This window comes from Lithobates pipiens, unplaced genomic scaffold (assembly GCF_037356315.1).
Source record: "Lithobates pipiens isolate NorthernLeopardFrog02 unplaced genomic scaffold, aLitPip1_a1.2 Scaffold_23, whole genome shotgun sequence".
In the NCBI taxonomy this organism is placed as follows: Eukaryota; Metazoa; Chordata; class Amphibia; order Anura; family Ranidae; genus Lithobates; species Lithobates pipiens.
This window is the reverse complement of record NW_027507785.1, coordinates 179461510-179482289: the sequence shown is the minus strand read 5'-3', so window position 1 is coordinate 179482289 and position 20780 is coordinate 179461510. Positions and strand designations below refer to the sequence as shown.

The window sequence follows — 20780 nt, the reverse complement described above, 5'->3', positions numbered from 1 at the left end:
CTCATGACTGATCCCCCCCCCCACCCTCCCTTCCTGTCAAATTCTCAGGAGAGGGAGAGCTGTGCGTGATGTCATAAGCCTGGGCTTTATCCCAGACAATAAACAGAGAAAGTGGACTGTATAAGGTATTTACTAGCAGGGGAAAAAAAATGTTTTACTATCCAAAGTTAAAACAAGGGCAGAGGACTGAAAAGATAAAAAAAAAAAATGAAAAAATTACAGACGTTCTGCTTTAAGCAAATATGACTTCCGCAGACTGAATTTGGAATGGCTATCTTTGGTTACTGAAAATTTTGGACTTGGCACTTAAGAATAAAAGGATATTTGTACTCACTGTAAACATTTTTTTCCCTTTCCTCTCATGCACCTACTGAGGAATCTTTGAACATTCAAATGATACTTCTGTAGGTGGCAGTAGAATGCAAATGTTCAAGGTTTGCTATATTCTTAATGGAAGATAGAATAAATTATTTGGCTGGATTCACATGGAAGTTTGATGCAGAAAGGCATCCACAGTGTGGTGGTGTTGGAGCAGAATTTTACTGCAGATAATTTACTGCCCACCCCACTACAAATCCTGGCATGTGCGATAAGCAAACCAGACCAAGGTTCTTGGCAGGAGTGGCAACCTTCTGACAAAAACACACACAGCCCATGCAAATGCAGCTTTAATAATAATATAATATATATATATATATATATATATATATATATATATATATATATATATATATATATATATATATATATATATATATATATATATACACACACACACACACACATATATATACATATATATATATATATATATATATACACACACACATATACACACACATACATTCCCATTAAGTAACAAAATAAGCAGAAAATCATTTTTCAATAGTTTAAATGCCTTCTAAAATAAAGATTTTTACGTACGCGATAATAAAACTACAGAGATTTCAGAATGAATACTAATGAGCATATGGGGCAAACTTGTTCATAAACCACCTGCAGAATAAAAAAAATGAGAAACGAATACTGCCTATGCTTCTGATAATGCAATGACTAATACCAAGCAATGCTTGCTTACTACACTGCATTAATATTTACAGTATTTCAGAACAAAAATTTTGTAAGCGGTTCTATTTATATAAAATCAGTTAAAGTTTTTCAAGTTTCTTTACTATTCCTTGCTGATCCCAAGAATCATAAATGCCAGCAGTAAGCCGTTACGTGTTGCATTTTTTTTTATTAACAGTTTTAAAAAATATATGTAAATAAAATGCATCTATCATTTTAAAGTATATAAAAATGTTCAAATTCCAGTAGAACAGACATTTTGAACTACAATCATTACTTTTACTATGACAATGTCACCACCTTGTGGTCATTTGAGAATAGCACAATCTTGAGTTATTTTTCAAATGCATTCTATGATACAAAAAAAACTTGCAATAGGGTACAGGGAAATAAATGAAATTAACAAATTTAATGGAAAGTTACTATTTAAATTATGCATTTTAGAAATGCATCTACTACAGAATCTTAAAAGTATAAATAAAAGGCTTTTTTTTTTGGAAAGAGTAGAGATGGATTAGAACAAGTTTCTATTGCTTAAGGGAGATCCACCCACTTCATATGCCCCCATTTACAATTATCACCAAAAGTAAATGAAAGTCCCAAATTTTAAGTTGTTCTCAGAAAAGTAACAGAGGGGAAATCTTCCAATGGGGACACAAATTCTGCTGATCTGGGCAGCACCAATGGATCCCCTTAATCTGCAGGGATTTCCTCCCACTTTCCATTTTGGCTATGGGACAGTAAGTGAAGGTAAATCTCCCCAAATTGGACACAGGAAAAATTATATTGCCAGGGGTTATTATAACCCTTCCTTACTGTCCAAAATTTAAAAAAAAAAATCTTCTTTAAATAAAACTACAGCATTTTCTTCTTTCTATAAAGAGGGCCTGAGCAAAATTACAATAGGACCCACCAAAATACAAGCAAGTCACTTTGGAGACCAGTATTTCCCAGCCCAATCTCATTGACACAAAGACTTTAGTGGGGGAATTAAAGAGTTGAGAGCACAATCTTGTAAGACTCTTCTAAATTTATAAAATGGAACTGGCTCTTGTGCTTAAAAGGGAGGTCCAGCCTCCTTCAGAAAAAAAATAAAAGTCAGCAGCTACAAATACTGTAGCTGCTGACTTTTAATATTAGGACACTTGCCCATCCAGGGATGCCAGGGTGTCTTCATCCAAGCTGATCTTTCCATCAGGGCCCCGAGTGCTGCTGCTGTCGCTATTGCTTGCAAGGGGAATCGTCAGTGAAGCCTTGCAGCTTCATAGCCAGTTCCTTACTGTGCAGCGCTTTGTAAATGGCCCAGCCAATGCAAAATGATTCAGGAATTCCATCAGAAACAGGTTTCCATCAGAAACAGGGGGGAGGTGTTATCTGCTTAGGAGGCAGATAGGTGGCGCTTCAACTTTTGGGCAGAGCCACGCTTTAATAGAAAAAGGGGAGGAAACTGCCTTTAACCCCTTCCAGAACGCCGCTATATGTCCTAACGAGGAAGAGAAATATAGTTATGGCATGACCCCAGTATCCTCTTCTACGGCCGACGGTCCAGTTTCGATAATAGCCACATTTCTGAGATGCATCCCACCACGTATGTATTATAATACTGGAAGTTGTTGCAATTTTTTTCATTTAGGTAAGATTAGACGTATAGTGGAATTGTGATTTGCTTATCTGTAGGATCTCTAAATAAACTACTTAATAGAAACGTTGGATATACGGGCCTTTTACATGTGTAGGATTCAAGATTAATTAGAGTCTAAAAGCCATGTGCTGTACTGGAGAAGAAGTAGGGAGATGCTGCGTGTTAGCATGGCTACATACACAATTACCAAAAGTATTGAGGGTGTCTGCTTTTCCCCACACAAACTTTAATAGCATCCCAGTCTTAGTCTGTAGGGTTCAATATTGAGTTGGCCCACCCTTTGCAGTTATAACCGCTTCAACTCTTCTGGGAAGGCTGTACACAAGGTTTAGGAGTGTGTGTCTGTGGGAATGTTTGACTATTCTTCCAAAAGCACTTTTTTGAGGTCAGGCACTGATGTGAACAAGAAGGCCTGGCTCACAGCCTCTGCTCCATTTCATCCCAAAGGTGTCCTATCAGGTTGAGGTCAGGACTCTGTGCAGGCCAGTCAAGTTCCTCTACCCCAAACAAGCTCATCCAAGTCTTTATGGACCTTGCTTTGTGCACTGGTCCAAATCACTTGGTGGAGGGGGGATTATGGTGTGGGGTTGGGCTTAGACCTTTAGATCTAGGACCCTTAGACCGCTTTTATACGGGAGGCAAAATCTGTCAGTTAAGCTACAGTTTAACTGCCCCCTAAATTCCCACCTAATGCTTACAATCTACAATACAGCAAGAAGGGTTGTCTAAATGCTGCTGCAAATGTAATGTGGCATGACAAGCTGTTTGGCAAGTGCAAAAAAAAAATAATTAAAAAAAGGCATTCAAGGAGGTAGCAGAATGCCTTCCTGAACACCTGACAGTTGCCGCTTCAGAAAATGGCCAAGTTTGAAAAATTCACGAGCAAAGCTTGAAAGCTGCCATTTATGACCTGATCTGGAAATGGCAAGTTACCAAGCTATTATGTTCATCTACGGCTTTCAGTACTCTGACGTGAAAAAATGATTTAGATCAGAAAATCAATGTAAAGTCAGAAATGCTGATCTACATACTTGTTCTGGTCTTGTGACTCAAATAGCTTCAGCAAGAAAACAGACTGCCATGAACTATAATAGCCACACCTGTAGTAATCCTGTGCATCAATGCCCTTGTCTGCAACATAGCAAAAAAAAAAAAAAAAAAAAAAAACTCTGCACCATCTGTCCCCTGAAATGTAGAGACAAGACGTTGTAAAGGAAGACTTTTTTTTCTTTAAAATGTTCACGTGTATAAATCAAGCATTTCTGTAATAGCTATACACAGACTGCCATACCAAATTATTGCTCAACACTACAATATATTGTAGTCAGTGCACACCTGCCATCATTTAAAGTGCCTCAGATTAATCCCATATAAAGTTCAGTTGTTCTAGTAGGTCTTTCCTGACATTTTTAGTCGCATTCTACAGCAAAAGCCATGGTCCCCACAGAGAACTTACAAAGCATCAGTGGAATCTATTTGTTAAAAAGGTATCAGTCAGGAGAGGGTTACAAAAGAATTCCCAAGTCCTTAGATATACAGTGCCTAGTATTCACCCCCTTGGCTTTTTACCTATTTTGTTACATTACAGCCATTAATGCAATTTTTATTTTATTTTTTGAATTATATGTGATGGATCAAAACATAATAGTCTCAGTTGGTGAAGTAAAATTAGAAAAACCTTTACAAATATACATGACATGTATTGGGGAACTGTATACAACAATGGTGCACAGAATGCCTCGAAGTTACCATTTTGAATTGAATGTCACAGAAAATTACAGCAGCTGCTCTTTTTACTGAAAATGTAGATCTGATAAACAGCTGTGCAAATATGCAACATAAAATATTGCAACTACCATGCTTTCCTCTCTTCTCTGCATCACTGGCTGCACGGGGACAAACACACTGATCTCTTATGCCGCCAGTCTCCGACCCCCCTCCTGTACCCAGTCTCCGACCCCCCTCCTGTACCCAGTCTCCGACCCCCCTCCTGTACCCAGTCTCCGACCCCCCTCCTGTACCCAGTCTCCGACCCCCCTCCTGTACCCAGTCTCCGACCCCCCTCCTGTACCCAGTCTCCGACCCCCCTCCTGTACCCAGTCTCCGACCCCCCTCCTGTACCCAGTCTCCGACCCCCCTCCTGTACCCAGTCTCCGACCCCCCTCCTGTACCCAGTCTCCGACCCCCCTCCTGTACCCAGTCTCCGACCCCCCTCCTGTACCCAGTCTCCGACCCCCCTCCTGTACCCAGTCTCCGACCACCTCCTGTACCCAGTCTCCGACCACCTCCTGTACCCAGTCTCTGACCACCTCCTGTACCCAGTCTCTGACCACCTCCTGTACCCACGTCCCCAGTCTCTGACCACCTCCTGTACCCACGTCCCCAGTCTCTGACCACCTCCTGTACCCACGTCCCCAGTCTCTGACCACCTCCTGTACCCACGTCCCCAGTCTCTGACCACCTCCTGTACCCACGTCCCCAGTCTCTGACCACCTCCTGTACCATGTCCCCAGTCACTGACCATCTCCTGTATAAAAATATTAAAAAAAAAAAAAAAAAAAAAAGTCATTTTCGGTATCGGTTTTCGGCCTAGTGAATTTTTAATTTTCGGTATCGGTTTCGGCACCAAAAAACCCATTCGGTGCATCCCTAGTATTTATAGCTGCCGATTTAAAGAAAAAAAAAATTTGGGCGGAACTCCGCATTAAGTGTAGTTTGCACATCTAAATGATTTAGAGAAGGATTGGGAGAAAGTGCCGTGGTCAGATGAGACCAAAATTAAGCTATTTGGCATTAACGCAGCTCGCCGCATTTGAAGAAAAATGCTGACTATAACCCCAAAAACTGGAGTTAGTACTTACTGGTCACTCCTTTTCCGGTGGTCTTCCAGGACGGCCCTTGAGAGATGGAGCTCCTCCCATCGACACAGGAAACACATTGCCACAGTTCAAAAAGGCAGTCCCTCAGGTCCCTGGTCAGTCATTCACCAAGAACCGAAGGATGGAACTGAAAAACATATAAACCATAACAGGTAATAACATTAGTACATCACTATAATCAAATAAAGGGTGGGATCGTGCTGTCCTGGAAGACCACCGGAAAAGGAGTTACCGGTAAGTACTAACTCCAGTTTTCCCAAGTGTTCTTCCAGGACAGCCCTTGAGAGGATCCCCAAGTACTTACCAGATTAGGGGGGGGACCACAGCCTGGAGGACTTTCCTCCCAAAGGCCTGATCCTGACTAGACATTAGGTCCAGTCGGTAATGCCTTGTAAAGGTGGAAAAGCTTGACCATGTGGCTGCTTTACATACCTGCTCCGGGGTGGCACCAGCTCTTTCTGCCCAGGATGCAGACAACGCCCTTGTGGAGTGAGCTTTCACACCCTCAGGAGGATCTCTATTCAAGGCCTTATACCCCTCTGCTATAGCTAGCCTAATCCCTCTAGCTATGGTTACTTTTGAAGCTTTTTGCCCCCTACGCTGCCCGGAAAAAAAGGGAGTCGGATTCTGAAAGGATTTGTTCCTTTTAGATATTCTAGAATACACCTCCTCACATCCAATAAATGAAAACGTTCTTCTTTCTCATTTGCTGCATTTTGGCAAAATGAGGGGAGGACAATATCTTGTGACCTATGGAAGCTAGATGCTACCTTTGGTAAGAACCCAGGGTCTGTCTTTAGAATGACTCTCTTCTAGGATCTGTAAAAACGGTTCCCTGATGGAAAGGGCTTGGATTTCACTGACCCTACGGGCTGAAGTGTTTGCCACCAGGAGTACTGTCTTAAATGTAATAAGCCTTAGGGAGGCCTCTGAGATAGGCTCAAAGGGTGATCCCAAGAAAGCTTTTAGCACAACTGCTAAATCCCAGGATGGGACTCCGTTGACTCTGACCAGCTTACGTCTAGCGACTGCGTTACAGAACCTAGCGACAAAAGGATTTTTTCGTGTAAGCATTCATCTAGGTACACACTTAAGGCAGCTATCTGTACCTTAATAGTACTTAGGGTTAACCCTTTGTTTACACCTTCCTGTAAAAATTGTAGAATATTAGCCGTATTCATGTTCATCTCCTCACGGCTATTCAGCCAGCTATTAAATTTTCGCCAAACTTTTTTGTAAATAGCCCTCGTGACTGGTTTGAGACTCTGTAGTAAGGTCGCAATTACCTCATCTGTCTGGCCCTTACTCCTTAAGATTTCCTCCTCAGTAACCATGCTGAAAGCTTCAGCGTGGCCACCTGCGGATGATAAAGAGGTCCCTGCGACAGGAGGTCCTGTCTACAGGGAAGCCTTAGAGGAGGACAGTCTGTCAATTGTAGCAACGTTGTGAACCATGGTCTCCTGGGCCAGAACGGTGCTACTAGAATCATACAGGTTTTCTCTGTGAGGAATTTTGCTAGGACCCTCGGAATGAGATGAAGAGGGGGAAATGCATGTGCCAGACTGAAAGTCCACGGAGTCTGCAAGGCATCTACAGCCAGGGGCTGATCTCCTGGGTTTAGCGAGCAAAAATTGGGAATCTTTGCATTCTCTTTGCTCGCAAAAAGGTCTACTTCTGGTGAGTTGTTATAAGATTGAATGCCTCTGGGTGCAAGGACCATTCTTGGTTCGAAACTTTGTCGACTCAAGAAGTCCGCCGTGCTGTTCAGCTCCCCTTTCAGGTGTACTGCAGAAATGGATTCCAGATTGGCTTCTGCCCACTGGAAAATGCGTCTGGCTACCAACATCAAACGAGGACTTCTGGTACCCCCTTGTTTGTTTATATATGCTACAGCCGTCATGTTGTCTGAACGGACTTGTAGATGGTGACCCTGTATTGTGGGCTGAAAGGCTAAAATAGCTCTCAGGATTGCTGTTAGCTCCTTCCAATTGGAGGAGAAACATTTCTCTTCCGGGGCCCACTTGTCCTGGACCCAGCTCGAGCCAAGGTGGGCTCCCCAGCCCCAGCTGCTCGCATCCGTTGTCAGTGTTGAAGTGATAGGAAGGACCCAATGAACTCCTTTGTTTAGGTTCTCTATGTCCTTCCACCACCAGAGGGAGCGTTTTATTTTTGAGGGGCTCAATACCTCCTCCTCCAGATCTCTGTCCTTCAATTGTTCCAACAGAAATCCCTGAAGGTCTCTTTGGTGGAACCTGGCCCATTGTACGGCTGGAATGGCTGCCGTCATAAGGCCTAAGACAGACATTACTTCCCTCACCGTACATTTGGGGCTGCGTTGAAGAAAAGATGTTCTCTGCCATAGATTCAAAATCTTTTCTTCCGGCAGTATAATTTTCTGATCTACAGACTTGATCCAGTAGCCTAAATACAGGATCTCCTGTGTTGGGGTTGTCTTGGATTTCTCCCGACTGACAATCCACCCTAATTGACTCAGGCTGAGTTGAGTCAACTCCAGATCCTGAGAAAGACAACTCTCCGAGTGTGCTGTTAGAAGCAGGTCGTCTAGATAGGGAATAATCGAGACTGATTGAAGCCTCAATGGAACTAGTGCCTCTCCGAGAACCTTGGTAAAGATCCTCGGGGAGGATGATAGACCGAAGGGGAGCGCTCTGCACTGAAAGTGGTACATTTTTGTGTCTATCTGCACTGCCATCCGAAGGAATTTTTGGCATTCCTCCCTTATTGGAATATGCAAATAAGCATCCCTTAGATCCAGGGTAGCCATAAATATCTCTTTCTGGAGAAGATTTTTTATGGAATAAAATGGACTCCATCCGAAATCTCTTGTAACGGATGGAGCGATTCAGTGGTCGGAGGTTCATAATTAGTCTGAACCTCCCTGACGGCTTTTTTACCACAAAAATGTGCGAGTAAAAACAGTCCCCTTGTTCCTGAATGGGGACTGGTGTCAATACTTCTTGATCCACCATTTCCCCTATCAGTAAAGGTAAGGCCCTGGCCTTTTCTGAGTGACTTGGAAGTTGTCACCAAAAACTTTGAGGGAGAGCTGCTGTGGAATTCTAGCGCGTGACCCCTTTTTATTATATTTAAGACAAACTCGTTCGAGGTTGTCTCTTCCCACTGTGGAAGAAATTTGCTTAACCTTCCTCCCACAGGAACCCTGACATCACTGGCGTTTGGGGTCCTGATTGGGCGGTAAAAAAGTATGCCCCCTTTCCCCTTATGTCCCGACCAATGCTTTTTGGGGGTTGAACTCTTCTCTGATTTAGAAGGTTCCTTAAAAGGGACGAAAAAATTTTCTTTGAAAATTTTTATTTTTTGCGGGAAAGGTTTTCTTTTTATCCACCGTCCTTTCTAAGGCGGAATCTAACTCAGGCCCGAAAACTAAGTCTCCTGTAAAAGGGACGCTGCACAGGCGGTTTTAGACGCCGTGTCCCCCCCCCCCCCCCAGTTTTCATCCATACGGACCTCCTTGCTGCCACTCAAACTGCTGCCGACTTAGCCGTAAATTTTACGGAGTCCGTGGAGGCGTCAGAGATGAAACTAGTGGCCTTGAAAAGCATAGGGAAGGATTTCAAAAGCTCCCCCTTAGGAGTGCCTGCTTTTAGATGTTCCTGCAGTTGTGACAACCAGAACTCCAGGTTTCTAGCTACACAAGAAGTGGCTAGAGCTGGTTTTAAGCCTGCCACAGAGGCATCCCAGGCCCTCTTTAAGACAATGTCTGTTCTCCTGTCCATTGGATCTTTCAAATGGCCCATATCCTCAAAGGCCAGATCAGCCTGCTTTGAGACTTTGGACAGAGGGGTGTCTAGTTTAGGATTTTTATTCCAGACGCCTCTGGGCTCTCATCAAAAGGGAACCTTCTCTTAAGGGAATTAGGAAAGAAAACCTTTTTATCCGGTTCAGACCACTCCTTAAGGACAAGGTCAGAAAGCACCTTATGTATAGGGAAAACCCTTGCTTTCTTTTTCCCCAGAGCCTCATACATCTTATGTCTGGATAACAGTTTCTTCCTCCTCAATTTCCAGGGTATCATAGATAGCACCCATTAGCTCATCTACTTCCTCAAGAGACAGCTTATTCTTTTAGGCTTTAGATGTTGCTTGATCCTCTTCCTGATCAGCATCTGTATCAGAGGAATCAGAGGAAGCATGGTGAGGAGGAAATTGCAAAGGAAGGAAACTCCCAGAGGGACTTAAAGGTCAACGCCATTTCCTCTTTAAAGGAGCCCAAAAATTTAGCCAAGGGGGAATCTGCCTCAGATTTAAGCAAGCTTGCAATGCATTGCTTGCATAGGGCCTTGGTAGAGCCAGAGGACAACCTATTCCCACAATTAGGGCACTTTTTGCGGCCTGCCTTGTCTTCCTTTGGTAGCTCTTTAGCCTGAAAATAAGAAAACAAAAAATGTTTAGCTTCAGCTCCATGTCCCTCCTTAGAATCACCACCACTGCATACATCCTTAACTGTGAGTTAACCACCACCGTGGGGCACTACAGATCCCAGTAATAGTAGTAATAGCATGCCCAGCAGCCTACCTGGGATTGGCTGGTGCCCCTGCCTCCGGAGTGTCCTGGGGAGCAGCCTCCATGGTCCCCCTCTGCCGCTCTGGATCCCGCCGCTAGTCCTGTATCGCTGGATGCTGGCTCTCCCTCTCCTCCCTGTGCCCTAGAAACCCGGAACCGGAAGTCTCGGCACGCAGTGATGACGCGGTTCCGCTGGAAATGACGCTCGGCATCTCTGACCCCACCGCAACAAGGAGCAGAGATGGAAAGTTGGACTCTCCGCTCCTGGGGGAAACCGGCGTCATTCTGCCCCTGGCCACTCGGCACTGGAAGGAGGAGGGTAACGGGTCTGCTCCGATTCAGCTGGACGGTACCCGAGTCACAAACTGCAGCCAAAAACCAGGACCCGGTCCCTTATGGCTTACAGATTCTCAGGCAGCCCCTGAGGGGGGCCTCCAGGTTCCTGGCAACATGTTCCTCCGAAGGAGGAAACACAAATGACTGACCAGGGACCTGAGGGACCGCCTTTTTGAACTGTGGCAATGTGTTTCCTGTGTCGATGGGAGGAGCGCCATCTCTCAAGGGCTGTCCTGGAAGAACACTTGGGAAAACAAAATCCCTACAATCAAGCACTGAGGTGGAAACATTATGTTTTGGGACAGTTTCTCTGCTAAAGGTACAGGCCGACTTTGCCACATTCAGGGGCCGAGTATTGTAAAATCTTGGATGAGAACCTTCTTCCTTTTGCCAGAATACTGAAGATGGGTAGTGGATGGGTCTTCCAGCATGACAATGAACAAAAATATACAGTCAAGGCAACAAAGGAGTGGCTCAGGAAGAAGCACATTAAGGTCAAGGAGTGGCCTAGCCAGTCTCCAGACCTTAATTCTATACAAAATTTATGGAGGGGGCTGAAACTTCAAGTTGCCAAGTGACAGCAAAGAAACCTTAAAGTGGTTGTAAACCCATTACAACCACTTTAATCTACAGGTAAGCCTATATTAAGGCTTAAGATTAAGGCTTATTCCGTTTATAGGTTGAAAAAAAAATAATAATCCAAAGTTCAACCTATGTCACAAAAGTAGTAGTAACTGTCCTAAATGGAGTGGGCTTTAAGAGCAGGAAGCACTTATCTCACAATTCATAGGCCTGCACAAAAACCTGTCCAATCCACTTAGAAATAGTGAATCAAAAAAATATATATAAATAAATATAAAAAATGTTTATGATGTGAAACGTTCAGACAAAATGTATGATCCTTGGTGTGCTGGCAAATGTCTACTTATAGTACAATCTGTAAAGCTCATATGCTTTATCATTACCCAAATAAATAATTGGCATAACAAGCTTTATAATAACAAAAATAAAATTAAAATCACAGCAAGGTCATAGAAGATTAAATCTTTGCTAAGGGCTACACAACTTCAGCTCTACAATGTACTCTACAACATACTCACATAAAAAATTAAACCAGCCCCCAGCGTCTACTAAATCATGATCATAGTAATTAGTTCACAGACATCACATGGTAAAGAGCCACTCTGATTTGCTCGAGTATTAGCCTGAGGTCTGCACTGTCTAATCATAGCGCAATCACAGGCATTGTAAGCATGCATATCGCTTCCCTCTGAATTTAAAGGGGTTGTAAATCCTCGTGTTTTTTCACCTTAATGCATCCGATGAATTAAGTTAAACACCTGGCAGTCAATTTAAGAGCTATGGGCGGAAGTGGTGTTTTGACATTGCTTCCGCCCTGCAATGGTATAGAGAAGGTCGAGGAGGCCATCTTCCCCTCACTCATCTCTATACCTAACCGGGAGAAGGATTCGATCGGCTCGGTGGCCCTCTCCTGCTGCCGATAAAAGTGATCTTGGGGCGAATTTGCCGCAGAGACCACTTATCTGAAAGAGGACTGCCCACTGAAGAAGAGGATGCCAGGGTTATGGTAGCTAGCTGCTGCCATAACAATGATATTCCTCTTCATACAGCCAGTGTTTTAAGACAGCGGTTAAAGTGGTTGTAAATCAGACATGAAATATGAACAAAGCTTATCTCTCTATAGGGTCTGTATAGTCAATCCAAAGTGTGAATTCTATCTGCTGTCTGGTTGCTCTGCTATAAGCACGAGTCAATTCTGACACCAAAAAGAAAAAGAATGGGGACAGGGGAGGGCACAGGCTGTGCCTGACAGCCTCAGCTCTTTTCCTGTAAGCTGTGTGGAGAGGGGTGTGTCCTTTACCTCCAATCAGCTCCCAGGAGCTCACCTCACCAAGTCCAATTTCTGTTTTCCACCCCCTGCTTTTCATAGCCGGGAGATCCTGTGTAAATTCTGTACTTTGAATGGATGTAGGGGAAAGATGACTGTAGATAAAGAGGTACAATGTATGTAGGAAGGTTTGTTTCATCTCTATCACCTGAGGCCAGTCACTTCATTGGGTATATGTGAGGGTTTACAACCACTTTAGGCAAATAATGCATGGCAATAAAAAAAATACCAAAAGAAAAAAAAAAAACTTTTCCACTTACAGTCACGGATTTCAAGGTCATTCCGTGGTATGTTCCCATAGTGTCGATTTTAAATCCTTCCGTTTCTAAATTGGATTAAAAGAAAATATAATTTTAATCAGAATGTGCATGAAGAGTAATAGCAATGATGTTGAAGTCTTCTTTTCATAGCAGGGTAAGGTTTTTTGAGCGCGCGCGCACACACACACACACACACACACACACAGAAATATAGGATCCTGTAACAGGTTTTAACATCCCAAATTGTGGGGATCTCTCACCCTTGAAACCTGCTTCTGCTAAAGGTGTTCCCATTTGAAAAAAGAAAAAAAAAAAAAAAAAACAAACACGACTACATTTCCATCTCTTGGCTGTCTTCAGATCTTTACCATACCCTCATATTTTTCTAAATCGCATAAAATCTGTTTTCCTCAAAGTCCATTGAAGCACAGAAAAAAAAAATTTTCTGGAGGTTGGGACAATGGTTAGGATATCTCATTAAGATGGGCATAGCCCACTTGTAACTTTCATGCTTCACTTTTGTGAGTTAATAGTACATATGGCCATAACAAAGAGGGGCAGGACCTGTAGTAAATTCACAGACACTTTATAATGTTCAAAAACGGTCACACTAGGAGGGTGAGCAAACAAATGTGGAACCTTAATATCAGGCTTTCTGAACAACCAATCCCCAAATAAAGGTTAGGCAAAGACACATTAAAAGTGCCATGACTAAATAAAGGAGACAAAAAAAATTTAAAAAAAAATAAAACTCTGGGATGTGGCAACTCGCGTTTAGACTTCCTGTCTAATACACGATTCTAGGAGTTAAGAAATGGAGCTCTGTAACGTGCATAAAGATCTTTTCCAAACATGAGCCTGAAGGAGAATCCATGTTCTAACACATAAGATAAATTGCCTTGGAGGGTTGGGGGGGGGTAAATTTTTGTGATTCAGTACCTCAAAAGGTTTTCCAATGTGATATTTTGACATTAAAGGAAACTCTGCATTTGGGTAACAAAGTCCTACCCATTGACATTACAGGTAAGTACATGACTAAGAAAATATTTAATTGTAAAGGAGGATACACGCTCATTAACCTTACTGTATTAAGTGGAGAACAACTGATGTAAGGATCTGACATCAATAGCTTACAATAGAAAAGGAAACCATATAGAAACAAAATACAAATTTAACACTCTATAGAGTAGGGAGTTAATCATCCAGTCAGCTACAAGGAGTTTGAAAGTCTTTTCTGAAGGCAGCCTTGAGATGAAAATCAGAGCATTTCTCAGAAACTGGCCAACAGTGAGAATCCTCCAATATGGGAAAACATGGCAACAAACTAGACTCAGTTGGGGAGTGAATAAATCTCTGCAAAGAATCCCACAAAGAGAAGGAATAAGGGATAAAACAGCATTGCATGGTGTCCCAATTCTAGATTCTCCAATGCAGGGGGAACAACAAAGTAGAATACACAAGTAAATGCGCAAAAACAGGGTCAAAGATTTTCCCAATGTCCACCAGTCTCTCACCAATCGAAACCAAAATTCCAATTATATAAATGAGAGTCCATATTATGTAAAGATCCTCATGATTATAAATATAAAAGCTACTGTCCAGTAGAACAAAGGAAAGCATTTAAAACCAGGAGCGCCATATCCAGAGCTGCCATCAGTGAAGGACAGAAACCATGTTCCAAAGTCTGAAAAAAAGCAAAGGAAGAGGCGCCTCTGGGTGTAGAGATAACATACACTTTAATTATAAAAACTTATTTAATACAGGCAAATCACATTTTGGATGTGGTCTATGAGCATTCAGTCACTTTAAAAGCTGAGCATGGATGTGGCTTGATGAAGGAGCGCGGCTGTCAAACAACCTCAGCCTGTACGCTCACGAAACCGGTCCCACCCACCTCATGATGTCATCCCTCTCCGCCGGCACTCCAGACTTCGCTCCGCTTTGAATTGCGCTCCACGGTCGGCGTCTGTGCCACTTCCTGGCCACTAGCGGCTACAGCGCCTCAGCTTGACGGACTATCAGATGGCCACATCCATGCTCAGCTTTTAAAGCGACTGAATGCTCATAGACCACATCCAAAATGTGAGTTGCCTGTATTAAATACGTTTTTATAATTAAAGTGTATGTTATCTCTACACCCAGAGGCGCCTCTTCCTTTGCTTTTTTTTGGAACAACAAAGTAGAGAGAAGTATGGGAAAGGGAATACCCTCACAATTGACCTATTGCTTTCAGAAGGGAGCGAATATCTGTTTTTGCCAGATACCTGTCCCCACTATTGGGATATTACGCCACGGTGCAATCACTCAGAAGTTCGGCCCCCTCCTCCTTCCCCGCCGTTGGGCCATCAGACTGAGAAGGAGCAAGGCTTCACTGTCGTGTTCACCAACTACGAATGACGGCGGCAGCACCCGAGAGCCGATGAAAACATCAGCTGGGGTGCAGAGATCGTTGTATTCCAGGACAGGGTCAATGGGAAAAGGTCCGCTATACCCAAAAAAAGTGTAGGTGGATAGGATCTTTAGCTTAGCGGGAACTGCAAGAAATCTAGGATGCCGACCCCATTTTGGTGAAGGACTGCAGGGTAATCCAGAAAGAGGAGGAAGAGGAGGAAGAGGAGGAAGAGGAGGAAGAGGAGGAAGAGGAGGAAGAGGAGGAAGAGGAGGAAGAGGAAGAAGAGGAAGAAGAGGAAGAAGAGGAAGAAGAGGAAGAAGAGGAAAACAAATACAGGCATATCCCACTTTTAAGTACACAATGGGGTTTATTTACTAAAGCTGGAAAGTGCAAAATCAGGCTCACTTCTGCATAGAAACCAATGAGCTTCTAACCCCAGCTTGTTAAATTAATCTTTGCTAGTAAAACCTGGAAGCTCATATGCAGAAGTGAGCCTGATTTTGCACTTTCCAGCTTTAGTAAATAAACCCCAATGTGTACTTAAAAGTGGGGTATGTTGTTCGGGAAGACTGCAAGCTGCTGGCATTGAATTAAAGCTTAGATTCATTCTAAGCAAGACTTAGCCAGTCGTATAATTTTTTTTAGAAGGTATCACTGTATGCATTTTAGCTTGAAAGACGAGATGACCTGCCAGAAACACCATTTGGACTATAAAAATCCTAGGTTTAATGATTTTCTCATTTCCAACATGCAGATGAACTTAAAGCAGAAAAAAAAAATCCACGCAAATGTAGTATTGGTCAATACTACATTTATTTAAATTCAACCCCTAGTTTGACAGGCTGGTTACTCAGACCAGAAAGTGATGAAAGCTGTGGGTGACAGATTTGGGCTGTTAATTTCTATGTAACTGTGTTTGTACTCAACATCCAAATCTGATAAAAGCCTTTATTGTACTACTATTGTCACAGATGAGCAAGAAATTATTATTTCAAAATAGAACTTCCAGAACGTACCTTCTTTTCCTTTGAATCTTTCCTGATCGTACCTATTGTAAATTTGTGGAGCTGGTTGTTTATTTCTCAATGTGGGGTCCTATGAAATAAAAGTTACATTTAGATTAACGAAAACCTCTTCAGACAACCACAGAAACCTTTTAGTGAACAGTGCTCTGTGGCGGAATCAGATTCAATTTAATAAATAACAGGCATCTAGCAAGTTAAGTATTCAAAAACAGCATTTTTAGCTTTCTAGCACAGATCTAAAACGAAAACAGAATCTAAAAAAGGGACATATAAAAATAAAAAAATTAAATTAAAAAAGGTTTATCCTACACAACTTACAGTGGGTGCTGTAGTCTGCACCGGTCTTTGCTCAGGTGCACGCCCTTCTTCTCTTGCTTTCACATTCTGAAGAATTGCAAATATATTTTTGGCAAAATTCTGGGGAAAAAAAAAAAAAAAAGGAGTAAAAACATTTTCAGAACTAAAAATTTGAGCAGATTTAAAAACCATGTCTAATAACATTTTTAGTATAGAGTAGGTCACAGACAAAGCAGCAGGCTTTAAAATAAAAATAAAAACACCCTGCAGACAATGGCATTATGTGCTAGTATGTGTTGCGACGTCAATCCCGCGGCACGAAGCTCTGAAGGAACGGCATTGGGTATGCCGTCCCTTCAGAGTGCATGCGCTGGTGACATCACTGATTGGATGCCGTGTAAATATCTCCTAAACAGTTCATGCTTAGAAGCCATTTACTGTACCCTACAGGTAAGCCTCATGGGTGGGGAGGGGGCGTTGGAGACTCAGAAGCAAAGCCAGGAGCTGCAGCGGTGAATCCGAGAAGAGAAGGGGCTGCTCTGTGCAGGCAAGTATAAATAAAATATGTTTGTTATTTAAAAGTAAATTTAACCTTTAATATCACTTTAAGTCTAAAGTGACAAGTCTCCGAAAAGCAGGTATTTCTTCTCTACCCTCAGTGGTGGTATTTGTGGTGTCTAGTCACACAATGGATTTGCCTTGACTGCATGTCTTTGGTACTGATATTCTGAGAAGAACGAGTCATGCAAAAACTATCTAAGTCCAGGGGACTGATTTCTCATCCGTTTACCTCTATATGGGTTATGTTATTTTAAGCGTGACTGTTCTTTACCAACTTCGGTCTGTGTGTTAATATCGCACTGTAGAGTTGCTGCTATTCTTTGACATTTTTACTTACATTTATTCATGTTTAAGTGCTTCCCCCCCCCCCCCATTTATACTTGGTGAAAGTACTATTACAGACTGGATGCTGTCTGGAATCAAGACGCTTTCTTTCCTCTTACTCAAAGATTGGTGTGTGAGATGAAAGTTAAAGAGGAGCTCCAGTCTCTGCCCAAAAAATGTAAAGTCAGCAGTTACAAATACTGTAGCTGCTGCCTTATTATTAGGGCACTTATCTGTAAAGGTAACCAGCTGTGTCCTCACTCGAGCTGATGCGGCAAACGGCTATCAAGCGTTTGCGCCGCCATCCTAAGGGAAGCTACTGAGGGTTTCCTGCTGTGCTTTGCAAGGGGGCCATAGTCTGAGACCTATGAAGTGTCCCACAGAAGGCTGCGGGGGGGGGGGGGGGGGGTGTTGAACTGAGACAGAAGGGGGAACAGGTACCTGGCAAAACCAGGTACACGCTTTCCCCTAAAAAGTGCCAAATGTGACAACAGAGGGGAGGCGGACAAGCAAAGCTACCCCTTTTTGGTGGAACTCCACTTTAAAGTCAGATGTGAATGGCAGCCATTGTTTACATTGTGTGATGCTGTGATTGGTCACAGAAACTTGTGGTACAGTGCCAATTACACTGGCTCTACCTTCTGTTTGCGAACTGCACTCTCCGAAGCAAGTTTACAGTAGAGTGCTTGTAAACGCTTCAGGAAGTGCATTAGCACACTTTCTAAAAAAAAAAAAAAATTACATTTTAAAATGCTATCTTGCCCTAAGGAGTGATTAAATATGTAAATGGATCTTTGTAAAGTTTATGACTGACAATTTTAAATAAACTGGCAGTAAGTATCAAATCATAACAGAAAATCACTGTCCATGACAATAGGCCAGGGAAAAGAGGTGTGGCCATGGTTGTGGACCAGTCATGTCCTCATTCAACCCCATTTTGATAAAGGTGGCTCTATCAGCTCAACACATGACCGGCAAGCAAAGAGTCATGGCGGATAACAGCAGCACCACAAAATATTCCTGGCACATAGCTTGCAAAGTAAAAATGGTGAGAAAACTATAGTTGCATTTGTGGAAGTGTTGCATATATTTACAATAGGGCTGCGGAAATGAACAATTAATTGCTCGATTAATCGTTAATTTCTTTGATCAAAATTATTTTGATCCGCGGATTGAGCTCCGCGGTCTTGTTCATAGGAAAGGCAGCTTCTCCGGGCCTAGCTCCGGAGCGGTGGCCATCTTGGTCCACCCGACGGTGGCCTAGTAGCAGCATGATGATGTCATCACCCGCCTGCTTGTGCTGTCTATGCTGCTATTCCGGACAGAGCGGACAATAGGATATGTGAATATTACGGTATGGGGCAGATGTGGACACTTTCTTAAAGTTTTATATAAAAAAAAAAAAAAAAAAAAAAAAAAAAAAAAAAAAAAAAAAAAGGTAAAAACTATGTGCGTTATAAACAAAAATTATTATCATTATACACGATTTATATAGCGCCAACAGTTTACGCAGCGCTTTACCATGTATGGGGGGGGGGGGGCAACAACTACAGTACAAAAAGGTACAGGAGGGCCCTGCACGTACAGCTTACATTGTAAAGAAATTAGTCGATTAAAAAATAAAAAACGATTAATCGAACAGGAAAATTTAAATCAGTAACAGCCCTAATTTACAAGTTTACAGTAATTGACAAAACAGAATGTGCCATTAAATCTATCTCCAGCCTTCAAGTGATAATAAAGGGTCTATTTTATTTTTATTTGCTAAAATTAAGTTAGACTTGCCTGCTCTGTGCAACCAAATTGCATACTCTTGCCTCCTCTTTTGGAGATCCCCCACTGGAGCTGGCCGCTCCTTATTCCTCTGAGTCCCCCCTCAGCAAGCATGATGCCAAGGGGTTTTTAGTTTAGGTCCTCTCTGACTTACACAAGCCAACGTGACGCCTCGTTTGTATTGGTTTTATTTGATTCTATCGGTACAGCCGATTCTACTAACTTTTTAACTTATAACAAAGTGGTTGACATGTGTTGCCTTGTTCTTTAAAAATGAAAATGTAAAAGGTTCATTCCAGTTATGCTTGCCAATTACATATCCAATATATAATATACATTATCCAATAAGTGGCAGAATGCACATGCTAAGTTAAACTCACTTTTCCTGTACTCTGTAAAATAGTTGTTCTTGTTCTCCATACTCTCTCTCTGCTGACAATGTCCCTTGTAACATCCACTTCTGCATCTACGAAACTTCTCTGTTTTAAAGCTGTGATGTCATCATCCAAATCCGTTTTGATGGTGGTTTTTCTTTTTGCCATAATTTTGGCTTTGATGGCTGCAATTTTTTCAACTGACATGGCTTCTGAAAGAGACCTAAAAAAACACAGAAAACAAAAAGGCAGCCTTTGAAAGAAGTTGCCTGACCGTGCAAGGAGAACCCAGAAACGCCATATCTACGTTACTCAGTACACATCTATTCACACAGGCTTATAGTAACTCTTGGGCTGCTTTCATGCCCAAGAAATTTCAGCTTGTAAAACGTCTGAAAAAATGCCTGAATGACGCCCAACAAGCAAAATTTAATTCATTTCAAATGAAACATGTTCACATCTGAGCGTTTTGTCACCTGAAGCAAAACGCCTGAAAAACACCCTGGGCTCGAAAAAAAGAACACAGGCTTCTTTGAGGCAGATTACAGGCATTTTTCTGCCTTCTACGTGGTAAAAACGCATGACTTTGAAACACTCAGGTGTGAATGCAGCCTCAAAGAAATGATATCTGCGATAGAGCTGCACGATTCTGGCTAAAACAGAAATACATTTTTTTGCTTAGAAGATAGAACATGATTTTCTCACAATTCTCGCGGCCTAACATCTTTCACATTAAAACAAAAAAAAAAAATTGGGCTAACTTTACAGGTTTTTTATTTGATTTTATTCATTGAAGTGTATTTTTTCCCCTTGCGGGCTCGCTTCGCTCTACATATTGTTATTCTAACTATGTCCACTTGGACGGTGGGGCTTGAACTCAGGGCAGAAGGTACTAAGTGCGCAGGCGCCGTTCATCTGCGGAGACTTTCGGCTTCTCCTTTGTCCTCCGTACTGTGCAAGCGCAGTATAGGGCGGACACTACCCGATGGGGGACATTTGACAGGACATCGAGATGTTTTCTTTTGACAGGTGAGTGAGCAGATCTCTCCACTTGTTATATGAAAGAATAGGCAAACTCTGCAATAGAGATCAGAGGGGTTGAATCGAGATCACAATTTTTTTTAAAGATTAATTGTGCAGCTCTAATCTGTGCTAGGTCAAATTAAAACAACAAGCAGCCACTTAGAACCGTGATACCTGTCAGATAGTGCACATAAAAAGCAGCACAATTCCAATATAGTAAGGTCATGTATGGAAAAAAGGAAAAGCACTCAATGCCGCATCCGTATATATCAAGGGGAACATAGGGGAAGGATACCAAATGGGTAGATAACAAAAAAATATATTGTTTATTGAAAAAAAATTACATAGTATAGTAACAGTGTTCAACTTCAAA

The 20780-nt window shown here is 42.3% G+C and overlaps 1 protein-coding gene across 2 annotated transcripts in view; it reads right to left on the bottom strand.

Moving 5' to 3' along the window:
* CDC73 (cell division cycle 73) overlaps positions 1-20780 on the bottom strand; it is a 196007-nt gene that overhangs the window by 119954 nt on the left and 55273 nt on the right. For both annotated transcript variants that reach the window (XM_077452676.1, XM_077452675.1), the window contains exons 7-10: positions 19391-19607; positions 16374-16472; positions 16047-16125; positions 12639-12703 (exon numbers count right to left, since the gene is read on the bottom strand). In XM_077452676.1, coding sequence (XP_077308802.1) covers positions 12639-12703; positions 16047-16125; positions 16374-16472; positions 19391-19607 — 460 coding nt within the window. The remainder of the gene's footprint in view (positions 1-12638; positions 12704-16046; positions 16126-16373; positions 16473-19390; positions 19608-20780) is intronic.